General features: G+C 36.6%; 1 protein-coding gene across 1 annotated transcript; it reads left to right on the top strand.

Moving 5' to 3' along the window:
* The first annotated feature begins 12,081 nt into the window (after positions 1-12,081).
* Positions 12,082-17,027, top strand: Ndufaf4 (NADH:ubiquinone oxidoreductase complex assembly factor 4). Its single transcript, XM_027928272.2, has 3 exons — positions 12,082-12,303; positions 12,836-12,939; positions 15,166-17,027. The coding sequence occupies exons 1-3, from the start codon at positions 12,171-12,173 to the stop codon at positions 15,451-15,453; spliced, it is 525 nt and encodes a 174-aa protein (XP_027784073.1). The 5' UTR covers positions 12,082-12,170; the 3' UTR covers positions 15,454-17,027.

The following is a 17,027-nucleotide window of genomic DNA, read 5'->3' on the forward strand; positions in this document are numbered from 1 at the left end:
ACATTCTCCTCCTTTTCTATCTCCTTTCCTACCTGTTACATGTTTGGGAAAATATAAAGTTCTTTAAATCTTCAAAATGACCATCCATCTTAATAATTATACAATTCTAACAGCTTACCATTGTTGACATTCTATTTGCTAACCTATAACATGTCCAAATCACAATGCCTTCACACAAAAGGCACATATATCCAAACTCTTCTGTATGTGCTGATGCCCTGGAAGTAACTTTATCTGTTCTTTCTCTGGTTATCTCTCATGTGGTGGACTGAAAGTAATCACCTGCAGTAGGAAAGAACATTGAATCTGTATACCTGTAGAACTGAACTATCCTTAATTATCTATAGTAAACCATCTCTATCCTGTCTGTTTCTGCCCAGCTTGTTCATCATGGTGCTAAGTGATAGGTCTGCCTTAGCTAAAGACTAACCCAGAACAGGTGAGCAAGGTAGCAAATTTGTTTTTTAAAACTGTGGAATATGCTGGGTTGCAAAGTACAGCTCAGAACCCAAATCAAGACCAATCATACAAACTTGTTAAATCTAAAAACTAGGTCATTAAAGCCAGAAAAAGATGTCCAAAAATAAGCCTTCATGACACACATGCAAAATTCCAGAGCAGAGCAGTTAATTTGGGGAGTTGTCAGAAATGTTTTTCACTGTGCATCATCTCTGTATTTACCATCCTCCATGTGGTTCTGGTAGAGATGCCTAACCATCCCTATCAAAGGATGTGCACATGACCCAGATCAAGTCAGTCAGTATGCTCCCTGCCTGCAATTAATTCTGCGACAAAAAAAAAAAAAAAAAATCCAGCAGCAGAAGTCAGCTGAATTTGTGTCTCTATACAGTGACATCTAGTCCTGCTGCTGAAATCTCTCAAGAGTTTTGTCAGGCCTCTGCACCCTTCCAATAAACACTCTTTTGTGCCAAAGTGTCAATTCAGTTTCTTTTGTTTTCAACAAAAGAATAAAGTGTATCCCAAGCAATTAAAATTCAAATAGGCAGAAACAAAAAGCTTTGGTCTGGCTAGTTGAGCAGTACTTACCCAGGGAAAGCGAATTGGGAGCACATAGAAGGCATATAACAGTCACACCGGAAATGGGAAAGGTGGAACCATGGGGCAGTTAAAGGAAGGAAAATGTAGTTGTTCATTGGAAGATGGGCTAATTATTCTAGATTATTTCTAAGCTCTAACTAACATCCCACAGTTCAATATGATCTGCTCTGTGACCTGAATGAGTAGCCCATGTTTCAAATAAAAAAGGGAGAGAAAAAGCATTGGTCTTACATTTTTGGTAAGGATGCTATGGATGGGGTATTCAGACATATAGGATGAAACAAAAATATAAGCATTCTGATTCCCTGTGTATAGAGGAGTGTACAGGTGGCAGAACCCTGTTCATAAAAGCTGTGCAACATTTTAAATGTTTTGCAATTCAATTCCACTATAAGGTAAGCCCAGCATGATTACTAAACATATTCATTGCCTTGGATACCTGTGTGTGTGAAAAGTTTTTGTGTTCTACTTTTCCAGGAAATATTCCTTGATGTTAACGCAGGTTGTGCTTTTGTACTGTGGGCTGCCATAAAACAATAAACTCTAAATTTCCTCCTATTTCTTGGATATACCACCAAAGAGTATATTTGCTGGGCTTCACAGACATAGCTATACATTGCTGACTTTGCTGGCTATGACCCTTTGGGGGATTTATGGCTTAGCTGTAACAGAAGGGACAACACCAGTACAGGAGTATGACATCAAGCATGCTTCTGACTCAGAGCGTTTGTTCTCTTGGCCTAGAATAGTTTTTCCCAGATATCCACTATTCTTGATTGTATGAATCTTCTATCTGTACTACTGGCTACTGAACTGGAAAATGGGCAAATAACTAGCCACTTGAATACAAAGTAAACCCATAGGTTGTACATCTTGGGTACTAACCAGAACTCTGGTTTGGAGTAAAAGTAGGGGGGGGATGGCAAGAAAGCATAGATGGGATATTGTCATTCAGATGAATCATGTTTCAATTTTCATCTGTCTCAACGAACCAGTTCTTTTTTTAAATGTCCTTTTTAGCAAGAATTAATACAGAAATGAGCTGGATGATTTAAGTTTTGGCATCTTGGGATCACATAATCAGTTTTTCCAATGAATGGCAAACTAACTAGGCTTTTTAGAAGGAAGAACTCTAGTAAATGCGAAGACTATGAGCAGTGTGCAGAGAAGGGGAAGGCAGAATTTCAAGAGCTACTGGTACATAAGGTGTTTAACAGTCATATTATTTTACTGCTCAATTCACTTAAAGCAAATAATACCATTTGCTGAATGTGAACTCATCAAGAATCCTATAGTCTTCCCTTACCCATATTTTTGCTTTCTGATATCTTAGTTAACTATAGTCAATCAAGACCTGAAAATATTAAATGGAAAATTCCAGAAATAAATAATTTTTGTTTTAAATCACAAACTCTTCTGAATAGAATGATGAAATTCCAAGCTATCCCACTTAGCCTTGCCTGACACTTTGTCCAGCATATTAACATTGTATATACTATGTTCCTGTTAATCACTTAGTACCCATCTCATTATCAGACAAACTGCAGCAGTATCAGTGTTTATGTGGAAGTAGCTGTTCGTAGTCTAACATGAAATGGAATGAAGTTAGGTGAACAGATCAAGTTAGTCAGTTTATCTAACTTTGTCTCATCACATAGGTATTAAGTCATCTCACATCATCTCAAGAAGACTAAGTACAGTAGAATAAGACATTTTGAGAGAGAGAGAGAGACCACATTCACACAACTTTTATTACAGTACATTGTCATAATTCTAACTTATTACTGGTTATTATTGTTAGACTCTTACTGTGCCTAATTTCTAAATTAAACTGTATTGTATATATGTATGAGTAAGAAAAAATGGTACATATAAAGTTCAAAACTATTTGCAGTTTCAGGCATCTACTGGAGGTCTTGGAATGTACTTCTGTGGATAAGGGAGGACTATGGTAACTTTTCTCATTCACAGCTTTTTTTTTTAATTACCTTTAGTATTTTGTGGTTGTGTTTTAAAAGAGCAGTCTTTGTCTTTCCAAATATGTTCTAAGGATGATAAGATGTATCATTAAAGAAGGCATTTGCCTCAAAATAACTGGGAGAGTTGAGAAAATAGGAATGTGTGTTGCTGTCTATCCAGATCAAGTGGAAAGTATAACTAAACAGTGCCTCGCCCCTGCAAAGACTTCCTATAAAATAGATATCCCTAGTAAAACTGGGAAAAAAGTTTACCTCTCATATAGATCATAATAGCAATGTCTTACCTCATCTCTCTCTCTTGAAAATTATCCTTTGTATAGATGTCAATCATCTTGCTATGGCAGATCTATAACTTTCTAGTTTCTGTTCAAGAAACTCCTGCCCAGGTCCCACGTGAGTGGTGGAAATGGGGTTCCCCTCGGTGGAATGAGCTGGCTAAGAAATAAAAGTTAAGAGAAATAAAATGGCAAAAAACCTACAGAATACAGAAAGTAGTTTCAAAAACAGGGGCAGGATGGGCAAGCTGATCGGACTAATTGAGCTTCTGGACAAAATAGAGCCCATGCTTGCTTTATTTATATCAGGAAATATCAAAGAGATCCTATAGAATGTTCTTCTCCAAAAAAGGTTAAAGGTGGGTTGGTCAGTTACGCTCATCACCAGAGCTACTATGAGGTACCTTCCCAGCAGAGCCTAGAGAAAGGTCATGTGTATTGGGAAATCTATTGCCCTGGGAGAGCCATAGATAGTTCACAATGAAAGGCCTATTTCTCTCTGCCTTTGTGTGGAAGGAAGATCCTCATGGCATTCTGCAGTATAACTTTAGTTTCTGTTCAAGAGAACTTCACACTTGAGAATGAAGATCAAATTATGTTCCTTCACTTACAGATGTCTACCACCTGATTTCTTGTGACTTCAACAAAAGCTCCATTCAATTCTTCAGTCTCTTTGTAGCTATCCTTCTCCACCCCACCACCTACTTTATTCCCAACCTTACTCTTAGACTACCTACTCACTTTCTATTGCTTTATAACTAATCACCACAAACATTGAGACTCAATACACTATATAATAATCATCTTACTGTTGGGAGGTTAGATATCCAGGCAAACTCAACTTGGTGCTCTTCTCAGTGACATAGAATTAATTCTTCCTACCATGCCTGCCTCTCTGCCTTGGCTAACAATGTCACATCCAACAGAAATGAGACTCTCAGGGTGTTGTGTGTGTTCAAGCTTAGGGGTAATTATGTGTGAATCCTAGAGCTATAAAATGGGATAACACTAGAGAATATCGCAATGATGTATTAATGAAATAACATCTGAAAATACTAATTTCTAAACTTTAAAATGCTATTCAAATCTAAAGCATAATATTAAAATGTTTCACATTATACTAATGTTCTATTATACAAAAAATAAGAGCTAATATTTCCAATGTTTACAATGTATCAATCCCTGTGCCTTCAAATGGATTATGCCTCATAGCAACCCTTTGAAGTAAAGGGGGTTGCTATATTCCCATTTAACTGATGCACAAGTTGAATGGCAAAAATTTTAAGGAATTACTATAAAATCATGCAGTAAGGAAGTGACAGAACCAACATTCAGTTGCAGGTCTGTCTGGGGTCAAGTGCGATAGTAATCATAATGCTATATTATGGTTGTTAAGGAAAGAGTAAGATAAACAGTCAAAAACAGAAAGAAAGGATAAGACCTGAAGAGAGGTAGACTGATAGATGGAGTGAACACAAACTCTGGCTCTGGAATTTCTGAGTTGGGTTCATCAGCTGAGATAAAGAGTTGTGGTTACATCTTGGCTTTTCAAAGCTTTTCTGAAGCCTTTCTGGAATTCTCTGTTTTACATTTAATCCTTGAAAACTAGTCACTGAGTATTTACTTGTTCTTTACAACTTTTCACATTTCTTTTTTCCTTTTTTTTTTTTAACCAAATCATCAGGGGGAACATCTGTGGCCAGGATCAAGAGGGAGAATTATTGTGCTGATTAAATTGCTATGGACAGAATAAAATTACCTTTTTGAAATCAAGCCAAGACCACCAAGATAAGATGATTCTTACTTCTATAAAAAGCAAGTCTGTGAGGCTGTAGAAGACAGATACATTATAAAAACTACCTTATACAGAGAAAAGGGAAGTGAAAAAAGGGGACAGGAAACCAAGCTACAAAGAAATGGAAAGCCAAGGATTCTGTTCTGTTCTATTCAATTCTGTTCTATGTACTTCTGTATCAATAGCACACTATAAAGTTTTATATTATCTTCAATATCCTATAAAGTCAGACCTCCCTTAACATTTTTTAGAAAAATTGATTGTTAATATTTTCTATTCCAGATGAACTTTAATATTAAAGTTCTATTAAAATTTCAATTGAAGGTATATTAAATTTATAGATTGATTCGTGGAAGAATTGACATACTTTTACATTATGTAGACTTCACATCACAAGAAACTTGATATGTGCAGTTATGTGTATTCCTTTATATTCTTCCATAAATTTTGTGGTTAACTTGATTTAGGTTTTGCACATTTTGGAGAGTTTACTCAGAGATATATAATAGTTTTGTGGTCATCATTGATGATATTTTTTGGTTACTTTGTTTCCTAAATGATGTATAGGAGAGACAGCTATTCACCTACCTTACTGAATTCATTTATTACACCTAATAGTCTTTTGAATGATTCTCTTAAATTTTCTAGGAAGATAGAGGTTTCAATTTTGAAAATTAACAAATAATGTTTTAGTTAGGACCTTCTAAATGTTGAACAGGGTCAGTGATGGAGGGCACTGTCTTTATTGACCTTGCTATAACATTTAACCATTTCAGTTATGATATCATATCTTTTATCAAGAAAAGGAAGTTTCCTTCAACTCCTAGATAGACACATTTATTATTTGTAATGGGGTGTTCAAAATATATATTGAAATAACTATATAGTATTGACTTGGTTGCTTTAATTTCTGGAGTATAGGGGTAATTTCCCAGGCTCATGTGGTTGTTGGCAAAACTCAAGTTCTTTATTGTTGTACAAGTGAAGTACCTGTTTCTCGCTGGCTGTCACCTAGGGGCCTCTCTCATTTCTTAAAGGCCCCAGAAGTTTTTTGCTATTTGGCTTCCTTAGAGGCTCTCTCAAAGACTCTTAGTGAAGTTGGGTATGCCCACACCTGTAATTTCAGTGACTTGAGAGGCTAAGGCAGGAGGACCACAAGTTTGAGGCCCCCCTCATCAACTTAGTGAGAATTTGTCTCAAAATATGAAAATAAAGGGCTGGGGATGCAGCTCAGTTGCAGAGCACTCTTGAGTTCAATCCCTAGTGCTTAGAGAGAGAGGGGAAAAAAAAAGCCCTTAACATGTCATCTTGTTTGTTCAAGGGCAATAGTAGAATCTCTCATTCCTATCTCCTAAGATAGAGTCTTATATAACACAATCATTAGAGTGATCATATTCTATTCTATATTCAATTGTTTTATATCTGTGCCTTATTCTGTTCTGTTCTATTTTATTCTATTCATATTTACTATATTTTTAATATATTTTTAGTTGTTGATGGACCTTTATTTTATTTATGCATTTTTATGCAGTGCTGAGAATCAAACCCAGTGTCTCACACATGCTAGGCAAGTGCTCTACCACTGAGCCAAAACGCAGCCCTACTATATTTTATTGGTTAGAAATAAGTCACACAAGAGAAGACTATGTAGGTATTAGAGTTGTCTAGAAAGTTGTACTATTTTATCTTACTTAGAAAAACTCATCATATTTGTGATCATATTCTTTAAAAAAATTCCCAATATCTACTATTTGCTCCTTTATTTCTGCTCAGCTTTTCCAGATCTTTGAAACTCAAAGAACCAACTAGTTTTGTTTTCTATATAATTAATTTATGCTCTATTTTAGGCCTTTAAATTTTTTAAATTTATTTCGATACTCTTTTTCTTGTGTTTTTAACTTTAATGCTTAGTTCAAATTTATTTGCTATCTTTCTAGTTTTCTAACACACACATCTAATACATATACACAGACATACACATATTTTCTTACAGTTATGCTTTAGCTACAACCCTCAGGTTTGGGTATTTCTTTAAAAGCTATTCACTTCTAGATTGTACAAATGAAATGGCGGGAAGCTACAGAAAGAGGAGCTGGGTATGAGTCTCCTTAACCATGTAGAAGGATACAGACATACTTTCTGCCTCTGATAAGTGCTCTGGTTTCTTTCTTCTTCCTTTATTCCTCTCTTCTTCCCAATAACTTTTGCCTCTACTCTTCCCCTTTTCAAACAGCTGTCTTTTTCTAATCGAAGAGTCTGGAGAACTCAAATACTCCCACAAATGGCTTGCATTTTCCAGGCATACTCATCTTCTAAAAGTGGATATAATAAGAAAACAGTAGAAAAACTTTAATGCAAAGAAAAGGAATGGTAGGTAATCTGAGAAGGAAATTATAGGGTGGGGAGAAGAGTAAAGAAAGAAAATTGATAGACTTCTGGTGTCTCTAGGATACCATAATTAGGGAAACTAGTCATGCTGCTTTATATGAGGGGAGATTCATACCCTTGCTCATTGTCATAGATGCAAATAAATTCTCCAGAGGGAGAGGTTGGGGCCCTAAGAACTGCCTCTCTGAGCAGTGTGCAGAACTGAGTGGTAGTAAAATAAATAAGATGGTTTAATTTTTTCAATTATTAGGCAGTTACTGAAACTTAAGCCCTTTGGAACTGAATGAGGCATATTGGGCATTCTCCCTACCATTCTATCTTTGTATTTATTTAAGTGGTCATAACTACAAATATGGATATTCTGAAGAAATGACTGTGGTGGACCAAAAAAAAAAAAAAAAAGGTCTTTCAAAGATGAACCTATAAAACTGCTACCTTGCACATATGGCAAAAAGTTCTTTGCACATGTGACTAAATAAAGGATGTGGAAATGGAAAGATTATCCTGGATTATCCACACAGGTCCAATGCAATCACAAGGATATTAAAAGGGAAAGAGGATGGCAGGAAAGTCACAGTCAGAGAAGGATACGTGATAAACAAGTGATGAACCTGCTGAGTGCCAACATATGTGGGAAGCCTCTATAAAGAGAAAACATCAGGGAAAGGGATTCTCTAGAGCTTCCAGGAGGAAGACAACTCTGCCAACCCCGTGATTTTATCCTCATCAGACCTATTTTGGACTTCTGACCTCTAGAGCTGTAAGATAATCAATTGTTTTCTTTTAAGCCACACTTTTGTGGTAACTTGTTAGCAGCAATGGAAAACTAGTAAAATGACAAAAGTCATGAGTATAGTAAACCCAGGGCAGGCATCTGGGCATAATTGTTGGCTGATAATTCCAATCTGAGACCTATTGCTTTTCAAACTGAGTATTGTGATTGGTTTGGGTTTTGGGTCCCCCTCCCCCACCACCACTATTCTGGGCTTCACAAATATACAATACTGCATCACTATAATACTGGCCAAGCTTGGGAACTTTGTAAATTACTTGAACTGGGGATCTTAACAAATTCCTTGGCACTTGAGCTGGTGTCCAGGCTCTGAAGACCAACTCTCTGAACACCAACACCTCTGATGAGATATCATTTCTCTATACATCATTAGTGCCACCCACTACTAGATAGATTTTACTCAGTGAACCATCTAGGTTCTCACCTGGGTTTGTTTTGGGCTCCTTGAGTCATCCATCTCCTGGGCTTAGTGTCTGCAATTACTTGAAGAGTGAAGAATGCTATTGAATCATGTTCAAAGAAGGCATGTGCAATGGTAAGAGTTTAAGCAAAGGAAGACCAAAAAAGGTGGAGGGAAGCATGGAGGGGGCTGGCTAGAGACTATTGCTGTGATTTATACCAGGCAAAGGCAGGTAGTCCACATTCCAGCTATAATGTGCCCCAAATGCCACCAAATGTGCAGAACATGCTAACCAGCAATTAAACATCGAATTTGGAATACCTTTATTTTTATTAGATGCTTGAAGAATGAATCTAACTTTACTTTCAGATATTTAGTTATTGTATCCCTTTCATTCACCTATACACCAGAACTTCAGCATATCTTTAGTTCTTTTTCCAAACTTCTCTTTGCTCTTCTGGAAAATGCAAAGCAGTGCAAATATTGAACATCATATTCTAAGCTTGGACTAGATTAGACATTTAAATTTTTAATCTGGGTAAAATCTATTGGTTAATTACTTTCAATTTTTAGTTTTTTAGCATTTTTAATTTTATTATTATTATTGTTTTTAAATGCATGACAATAGTAGAATGCATTACAATTCTTATTACACATAAAGTACAATTTTTCATATCTCTATATATAAAGTATGTTCACGCCAATTTATGCCTTTATACCTGTACTTTGGTTTTTTTTCATTATAATTCTTAATACACATATATACTACAATGTTTCATATCTCTGTTTGTATATAAGGTATGTTGACACTCAATTCGTCTTCATACATGTTCTTTGTATAATGATGTCCATTACATTCCACCATCCTTGCTAATCTCCTGCCCTCTTCCTTACCCTCCCACACCTCTTCCCTATCTAGAATTAATCTAATACTCCCATGCTCTCCCTCCCTACCCCACTGGTAGGGAGGGAGAGCACGGAAGAATTACTCTCAATTTTTAAGATGAGAAAAGCAGGTTCAACCAGATTATGTAACTTGCACAACTCACTTCTGGTATCAGGGCTGGTAATCAGTCACAGACAACCTGCCTAGAATCTGGAGTCCAGTTCACGGGTCTGACTTGTCTGTTCATTTGACATTTACTTGACATTTTTAAAGTATTTACTGTGTCCCAGTATTATTCATTGTGCTGGATATAGCAAGAAACAAAACAAACAAAAAATCTCAGGTCCTAAAAAAAATTATATTCTAGTGTGTTTGCAAGACCCTGGGTTCATTTCATTAGTAGCTTAGGATATTCAGTCATAAACATCTCTAACACTCCACTCAGATAAAGGTTAATTCTGAGCTCAATCTTAGTTATTCTTTCCTTGGGGACCTGATTTCAACCCTTTAACATAAGCCCAAGGGGAGTTCTTAAGTTCAGACTTCCTGTTAATTTATATGTTTTGACAAGAAGAACTAGGATTATGCATTTATGGCTCAGATTTTATTTCTGGAATAATTCCCAAAGGGTGAAAGTCTATTGTGTGTTTTGGTGGAGAACATCTGCCTTCTGTTTTGCTTTTTGAGGGCTTGAGTAGCAAAGAACCAGGGAAAGCAGGCGGCTCACATTTGGATGCCCCTTAAATGTTAAATCCAATCTTTGTAAATGTGGGAATCCAAGGAATTCTTTTTTTTTTTTTTTAAGAATCTTTTTTAAAAAACATTTTTTAGTTATAGATGAATGCAATATCTTTATTTTGTTTATTTATTTTTATGTGGTGCTGAGGATGGAACCCAGTGCCTCACATGTGGGAAGCAGGCGCTCTACCACTGCTCCAACCCCAGTACCCCAAGGAATTCTTGAATTTTGTAATATCCACAGCCCTCAGCACTAACATTACTTTTTCATGCTGCCAGAAGTTTGGATGAGTTTCTTATGAGAATGAGATTTTCACTTTAAAAATATTTTAACAGAGTGCAGAATTTCTACCATAATTATTAAACTACATAATAGATATAATGAAGCAGATAAATATTTCTTGGCATTCATAGAAAGTGACTAAAATGTACTGGATATGAACGATTTCTAGACTTTTAACCATGTTCCGAAGTTGGAAACCTTGGAGCAGCCTGCCACCTTCAGGATAACTTCTCAATTAACTCTGTCAGAGAACACTCTATTGTCTATAAATTCCAAATACCAATCCTAGTAAAAACGTTTCATTATAATCAACGGAGGGAAGCTATGCTCTTTGTAGAGGTTTTGCTATGATTAAGCATGATATTTAATAAAATTAATTTTCTTTAACTAAAACTGTCCCTTTCTTCAATTCAGTTTTTCTAATTTGATTACCTTTACACCTATATTCATTTCTAACTTTAGAAAGGTTAAAAACAACCCATCTATTTCATTTTACTAAGAAGAATTGAGAACACTAAAAACAGATTTTGCTGCCAGAGTCTGTGAAAAATATTTTCCAAAATAATTTTGGAAACTACTTCCTTCCTCTTGGTTTTCTTTTATTATGGATTAATCACAATATTCCTAAATAATCTTTAATAAAATTAGCATTAGCGAAACACAGTCTGAAACGGAGAGGAGGGAGACTGAGAGAGATATTTGCTTTTCCCACACGTACTGGCTATTGCTTTCTGTAAGTTACACTGAGGTCTCCTGGGGCTCAAAGACTCTGTAAGGCAACAGAGATGAGAAATGAGGTAGGAAAAGACAGGGCGGCTGACTCCTTGGTTAACAGCATGGAGCAGTAAATAAAATTAGTTATAAAAACAAAGAGAAAAGAAATGAAAGCATAACTAAAATCAATATCATTATCTCAGTGAGTTATGAGAATGGGATAAAGATCATGGAAAAAGAAAACGGTGGCTTGGAGAGGCTTTAGGCAAAGGGATAGGAAAATAGTGGGCACTGAAATGAAAGAGCAGTTTAAAACAAAAGCCCTTTGAGAACGAACACCCTATTCTTATTTTCCTTTCACAAAAGCAGGACGGGATAACTCGTGGACCTAGTTTGTGCAATGATCAACTTCCTTAGGACTTTGGTTCTCAGCTCGCACTGCAACCCTGGAGTCACGTGGGAAGCTTTAACCGAAGCCGGGCCTCACTCCAGAGGAATCAGTTCAGCAAGTCTCGGGTGGGGCGCGACCTGTATCTATCCCAAAGCTTCTGGGTGCGTGCTGGGGTCTGGGTCCTAGGTACCCTCTCAGCATCCAAGGCTCACCCCCGCCCCTCCCGCGGGAAGCAGCCAGTATCCTTCAGGCTGTAGGCCCGGAAGGAAGCGCCTCTGACACTCTCTGGACAGAGACGCTGTGTGTAGCCTCCTGACCACGAGGGGGCGACCAGCGCTCACGTACCTTCCATTTTCCGGCGCGCAGCCGGCTTGACCCCAGCGTGCGCACACTCCGTGCGCCCAGAGGTCACCGGCGCCGGTGTTTTCCCACGTGCTTTGTGAACCTGAGGGCATCAAGTTATGAAGAGATGGGGGCTCGGATGACCCGCGCGATCAGGAATTTCAACATAGAGAACCGAGCAGAACGGGAAATCAGCAAGCCGAAACCCTCTGCGGCTCCCAGGCACCCTTCCACCAAGAGCCTGCGAGAGCAGATGAGCTGTGAGTGGAGCAAGGGCGCGGCGGGCGCTGGGTCGCCGGGTCGCCGGCTCTCAGTGCGGGGCTCGCGGTTCTGTACCGTGGGCCTCGGTCCCTAGGCCGGAAGACCTGTGTCAAGTTGCTAGGCCGCAGCGGCTCTGATCATCCGAGCGCAGGAAGGTGGAGCTGCCAGGCGGGTGACATTGAGGTTGTCCCCTCCGCACAGCGGTGAGGTTGGCGGCCCCTACCACTTGTCAGTCCCGGAGGTGGTGGTCAGTACCATCGCTGACCTTGCCCTCACCTGCTATTGTCATTAATCGTTGGCAGTTTGTTGTGGCATATCCAAATCAGCAGGAATCATGTGCTGCTTAAGTTTTCGCTCTGTGTCATCACAGAAGGATGGGTGCCAAGCCTGACCTAGTATTTCGATTTACATTTAAAATATTTTCCGAACTTTCCAAACGATTATTTTAAATGCCTTATGTTAAGTATTTGGGATCTTAAAGGAAATTTTTCTTTCTTTTTTAATAAGTGATTTTTCTTTTTCTTTCCTTAGACAACCCAGAAGTTAAGGGAGAAATTGCTAGAAAAGATGACAGGCTGCTCTCATTACTAAAAGAAGTATATGTTGAGTCCACAGATCCTGTATCTTCCCTGCGGGTAATGTGTGTTTTAATTAAGAAAATAGTTAATTTACTTATTTATTTCGGGGCTTCAGGAAGATGATCAAGAGAAGTGTGCTAAGTAGTAAAAAAAAAAAAAAAAAAAAAAAGTGAGCATTCAGCAAGGGTTTGTACTTGTGTCCAGAGTTCAGGCCTTGGCAAAGTTTAAGCACAGTGTTCTAGGCAAGACACATAGGACCTGGTTCATTTACCAGAGTTCTAAAAGACTTATGAAAGTGTTGATTGAGTGCACCTGGGTAGATTTTGGTAGTTGTAATTTGAGTAACAAAAGGATATCTTTAGAACTATTATTCTCCTGTGAATTGAGGTATAGTCTAATCTTAGGGACTCCTTTGGGTTGTTGGGTTTGTCAGAGCTTTTTTTGTTTGTGTTTTGAAGTGTGTTTTCAAATAGGATATGTAAAATTAGGATTACAGAATACATTCGCAATGGGCATATTTGTTAAGTCCATATAGTAGACAAGTGCAGGCACAGTGCTCTGTGTTGAGCAACACCTGCTTCTTACTCTCACAAGGCTTATGATGTTGTGAGGGAAACAGACATTAAACAGATGAACATGCATGCTACAAATACATAATTATAGGCACTGTGGAAGTGTATCAGAGGGATCTATTTGAAACTGAAGGATGAGGGATGGCTTCTGAGGAAGAGATATTTAGGCTTGGGTCTGAAGGATGAATTAAAGTTTGTCAAGGGAGGTTCTGAATAGGGAAGAGTTAGATTAAAGGGCAAGGAAGAACCAACCACAACTTTCAGATTTTTTTTCCATTCTAAAATTTCTCTGGTACTGTCTATAGACAGGCGTAGCCTGCACAAATATATTATTGATATAATTTTTGTAGGAGAAATAAGACAGCATTTGAAAATTGTATGTAATAGTGATTTTAGGGTATAGTTGTCACCAAAGGCTCACATAAAAAACACATAATTGTACATGTTATGTTATTTTTAAACAGATATTGAATAATATTTCCAAACATTGTTTTTCTCATGTTATACTAATTCAGGCATTTGAAAATTGGCTCTTGGGGAATGAAAAAAATTGAACAGTTACAGAAAGATATTTAGTGGTATTAAAATTTCAGGAGCAATAGAGAAAGTCTAAAATGAATGAGTGAAAATGAAAAATTGAATTGCCTATTTAAATTCTTTGCCCCCTGCCCTTTTTTCTTTTGATAAGTTTGGGGTGCTTTAACATCTTAAAAGTCTTCAGTATTTTTTTCTAGTGGTTTTCTGTTATATATATATATTTTTTTTGGGGGGGGGGGCTAATATTTGCTTGGCATTCAGTATGGTGTTTATTGTACAGAAGAGATCAGTTCAACTCCTTTTCAAATGGATGGCCAGTTGTCTAAGTGTAATTTATTGAATTCCCCAATTTTTTTCCCACATTTTAAATGCTGCTATACATGCATATATAGGTCTGCTTATGAACTCATCAGTTCCATTTATTTTTCTATTTTTACACTAGAATTATAGTATTTTAAGTACTAGAGCAGTGATTAAGCTTGAATGAGATAGGCAGTGTATAAGTTTTATTTATACTGAGGGATTGGAGACATTAGTTTATTTTTCAGAAGAGACACACTTTCTAGCAGTATTTGAATTCATTTGAGATGTTTAGGGTATTGAATATAAAATGCAAAACTCGAAACAAAATAGAGGTAATCAAGTAAGCATGACAATGGTGCCCTTTTAAAGCAGTTTGATTATTTCTTATTAGAAATGCTTGGAACCAGAAATGTTTCATATTTTGTATTTTTTTTGGGGGGGGATACTTGCTTAAGAGATATCTTGGGGATAGGACCCAAGTCTAAACATGAAATTCATTTATATATCATATGCACCTTATACACATAGCTGAAAGGTAATTTTATACAGTATTTTTAGCGTGCCTGCATTTTGACTACAACTTATTACAGGGAGTCAGGTATGCCATTTTTCATTTACAGCATCCTGTTGGTGCTGAGAAAATTTTGGATTTGGAGCATTTCAGATTTCAGTTTTCTGAAGCTACCTTAATTCCTTAGTGATGACAGAGCTATAGTTATGAAAAGGCATCATGGTACAGGTGCCATGAAACCATGGCTCATTATAATGAGAAAATGTTTGCAGTATTTATTTGAAAAGGATTTGAGAAATGTGAAAGAAGATTCCAAATCTTGTATCCTAAAATTCACTTTTCTTTCTTTTTGGATACTAGGTGAAAACTACTGAAATACAGCAAGAATCAAAGGAATTCAGATTGCCAAAAGGCCACCATTTTGATATGTTGAATATTAAGAACATTCCCAAAGGCAAAATATCCATTGTAGAAGCATTAACACTTCTCAATAATCATAAACTTCATCCAGAAACATGGACTGCTGAGAAAATAGCTCAAGAATACCATTTAGAACTGAAAGATGTAAATTCCCTGCTCAAGTATTTTGTTACTTTTGAAGTCAAAATTTTCCCTCCTGAAGACAAGAAAGCAATACAATCAAAATGAAGAAAGTGATGAAATTGATTTCCCATATGTACTTCCCATTCCCATATCCTTTTTATTTCCTCATTTTTAGTATATAAAATTATATAAACTACTGAGTGTTTATAATGTTCTCTGCTTTGAGAGCATACTATTTATTGATCTCCTGACTTTTCAAGATTGGTTATGGATTTGTTTTGTTTTCTTTTAAATTAATTTGGTTTAGGCATAGTTCCTATGTGTATGTCAGCATGGCTAATCAGAACAGTTATAAATTTACTGTAATTGAAGGAGATATTAAGTTATTTTAGACACATGATATCAGCTTTTAAATTGGTCTTTTGACCTGAGTCCCACATTTAAAATTCATAAGTCTTACCTTCCAGTTTAAGTGGTTAGTTCATTCTGTCAGGGATATTGAAAGTAAGTTTTTTGACTCCTAGGACCATGACATTTTTTTGTTAGGGAAAGAGAATAATAATATTTCCCAAATAAAGACAGGCAGGAGGCTGACTATGAAATCAGTGAATAATATATTTATATCATTACTTTTGATGAATAAGAATTGGCAAGGATTTTTTTGTTTTGTTTTGAATTGGTTCTAAGTATGGAATAATGTCTTTTAAATTATAAGAAATAACTAGTAATGTTTATAAATGTTAGCAATCTGCTTAGACCGAAATGGATCAGGCCAAAAGCTGTCAGAACTATTGGGGGAGGGGAGACTATTGGGGAAAAAAAACAAACAATTTTTCTCTTGGTTTAATTTAGAAATACAAGAAATTTTTAAACAGTTAAAGAACCAGGGTAAGGGAAATTTGATGATCAAATTATATATAAATATTTAGTTTTAATGCTAGTTGAAAGAAGAAAGAAAAATAGTAAGTGGAAGCATAAAATATGGCCCTTGGAAGGAAGCTGGGAAATTGCTGCTTCATTAATGTAATAAACTTAAAAGAACCACAAATATCTGTACTAGGATCTTAAGCAAGATTGTGTAACTTTAGCTCAGCTTAATAGATTACCACCTATGAGATCTTGGGTAGATTGTGTAACCTCTTGAGATTGAATTTCTACTATAAAATGAGTATAATGCTGCCTTAAATATAATGGTTACTGTGACGGTAAATGAAATAGTAAAGAACTACAAAGGACCAAGCAAATATGAATTTTTTTCCAGTTGAGAACATGCCTGAGGAGGATACATGATGTAATTATTTGTAGTTCATGACAGCCAGACTCAGAATTGAGGTTTTCAAAATCATAGTGTATTTTTTCCTATTAGACCAAAAATAAATTTATTTCAAAGGAGCAGAAGGTGGGAATTGTGGAAGATGGGTTTGTCAATGTGTTTCCATTGCTACTTCCCAGAGATTCCCCGGGAAATGGTATGGAAGATGCTGAGGAATTCAGCATGATGATAGAATGACACATCAGTAGTAATGCTGAAACAGAACGTGGGCAGAGATAGGCAACTTGTAAACTTGTTTTTAAATACTGTGCCATGTGATAAACTATACGTATTTTATTTTGTTCAACATAGTAGTTTTCAAGAAAATATGAAAGAATGCTAGCCAATAAAAATTTTTATTTTCAAA

The sequence above is a fragment of the Marmota flaviventris genome, chromosome 6, assembly GCF_047511675.1.
Source record: "Marmota flaviventris isolate mMarFla1 chromosome 6, mMarFla1.hap1, whole genome shotgun sequence".
Lineage (NCBI taxonomy): Eukaryota > Metazoa > Chordata > Mammalia > Rodentia > Sciuridae > Marmota > Marmota flaviventris.

Excerpts from the sequence above, each read along its gene's own strand:
- Ndufaf4 (XM_027928272.2), top strand. The coding sequence starts at position 12,171 with ATGGGGGCTCGGATGACCCGCGCGATCAGGAATTTCAACATAGAGAAC. Across the intron at positions 12,304-12,835 it reads CCTGCGAGAGCAGATGAGCT|ACAACCCAGAAGTTAAGGGA; the intron begins GTGAGTGGAGCA and ends TTCTTTCCTTAG. Across the intron at positions 12,940-15,165 it reads ATCCTGTATCTTCCCTGCGG|GTGAAAACTACTGAAATACA; the intron begins GTAATGTGTGTT and ends TTTGGATACTAG.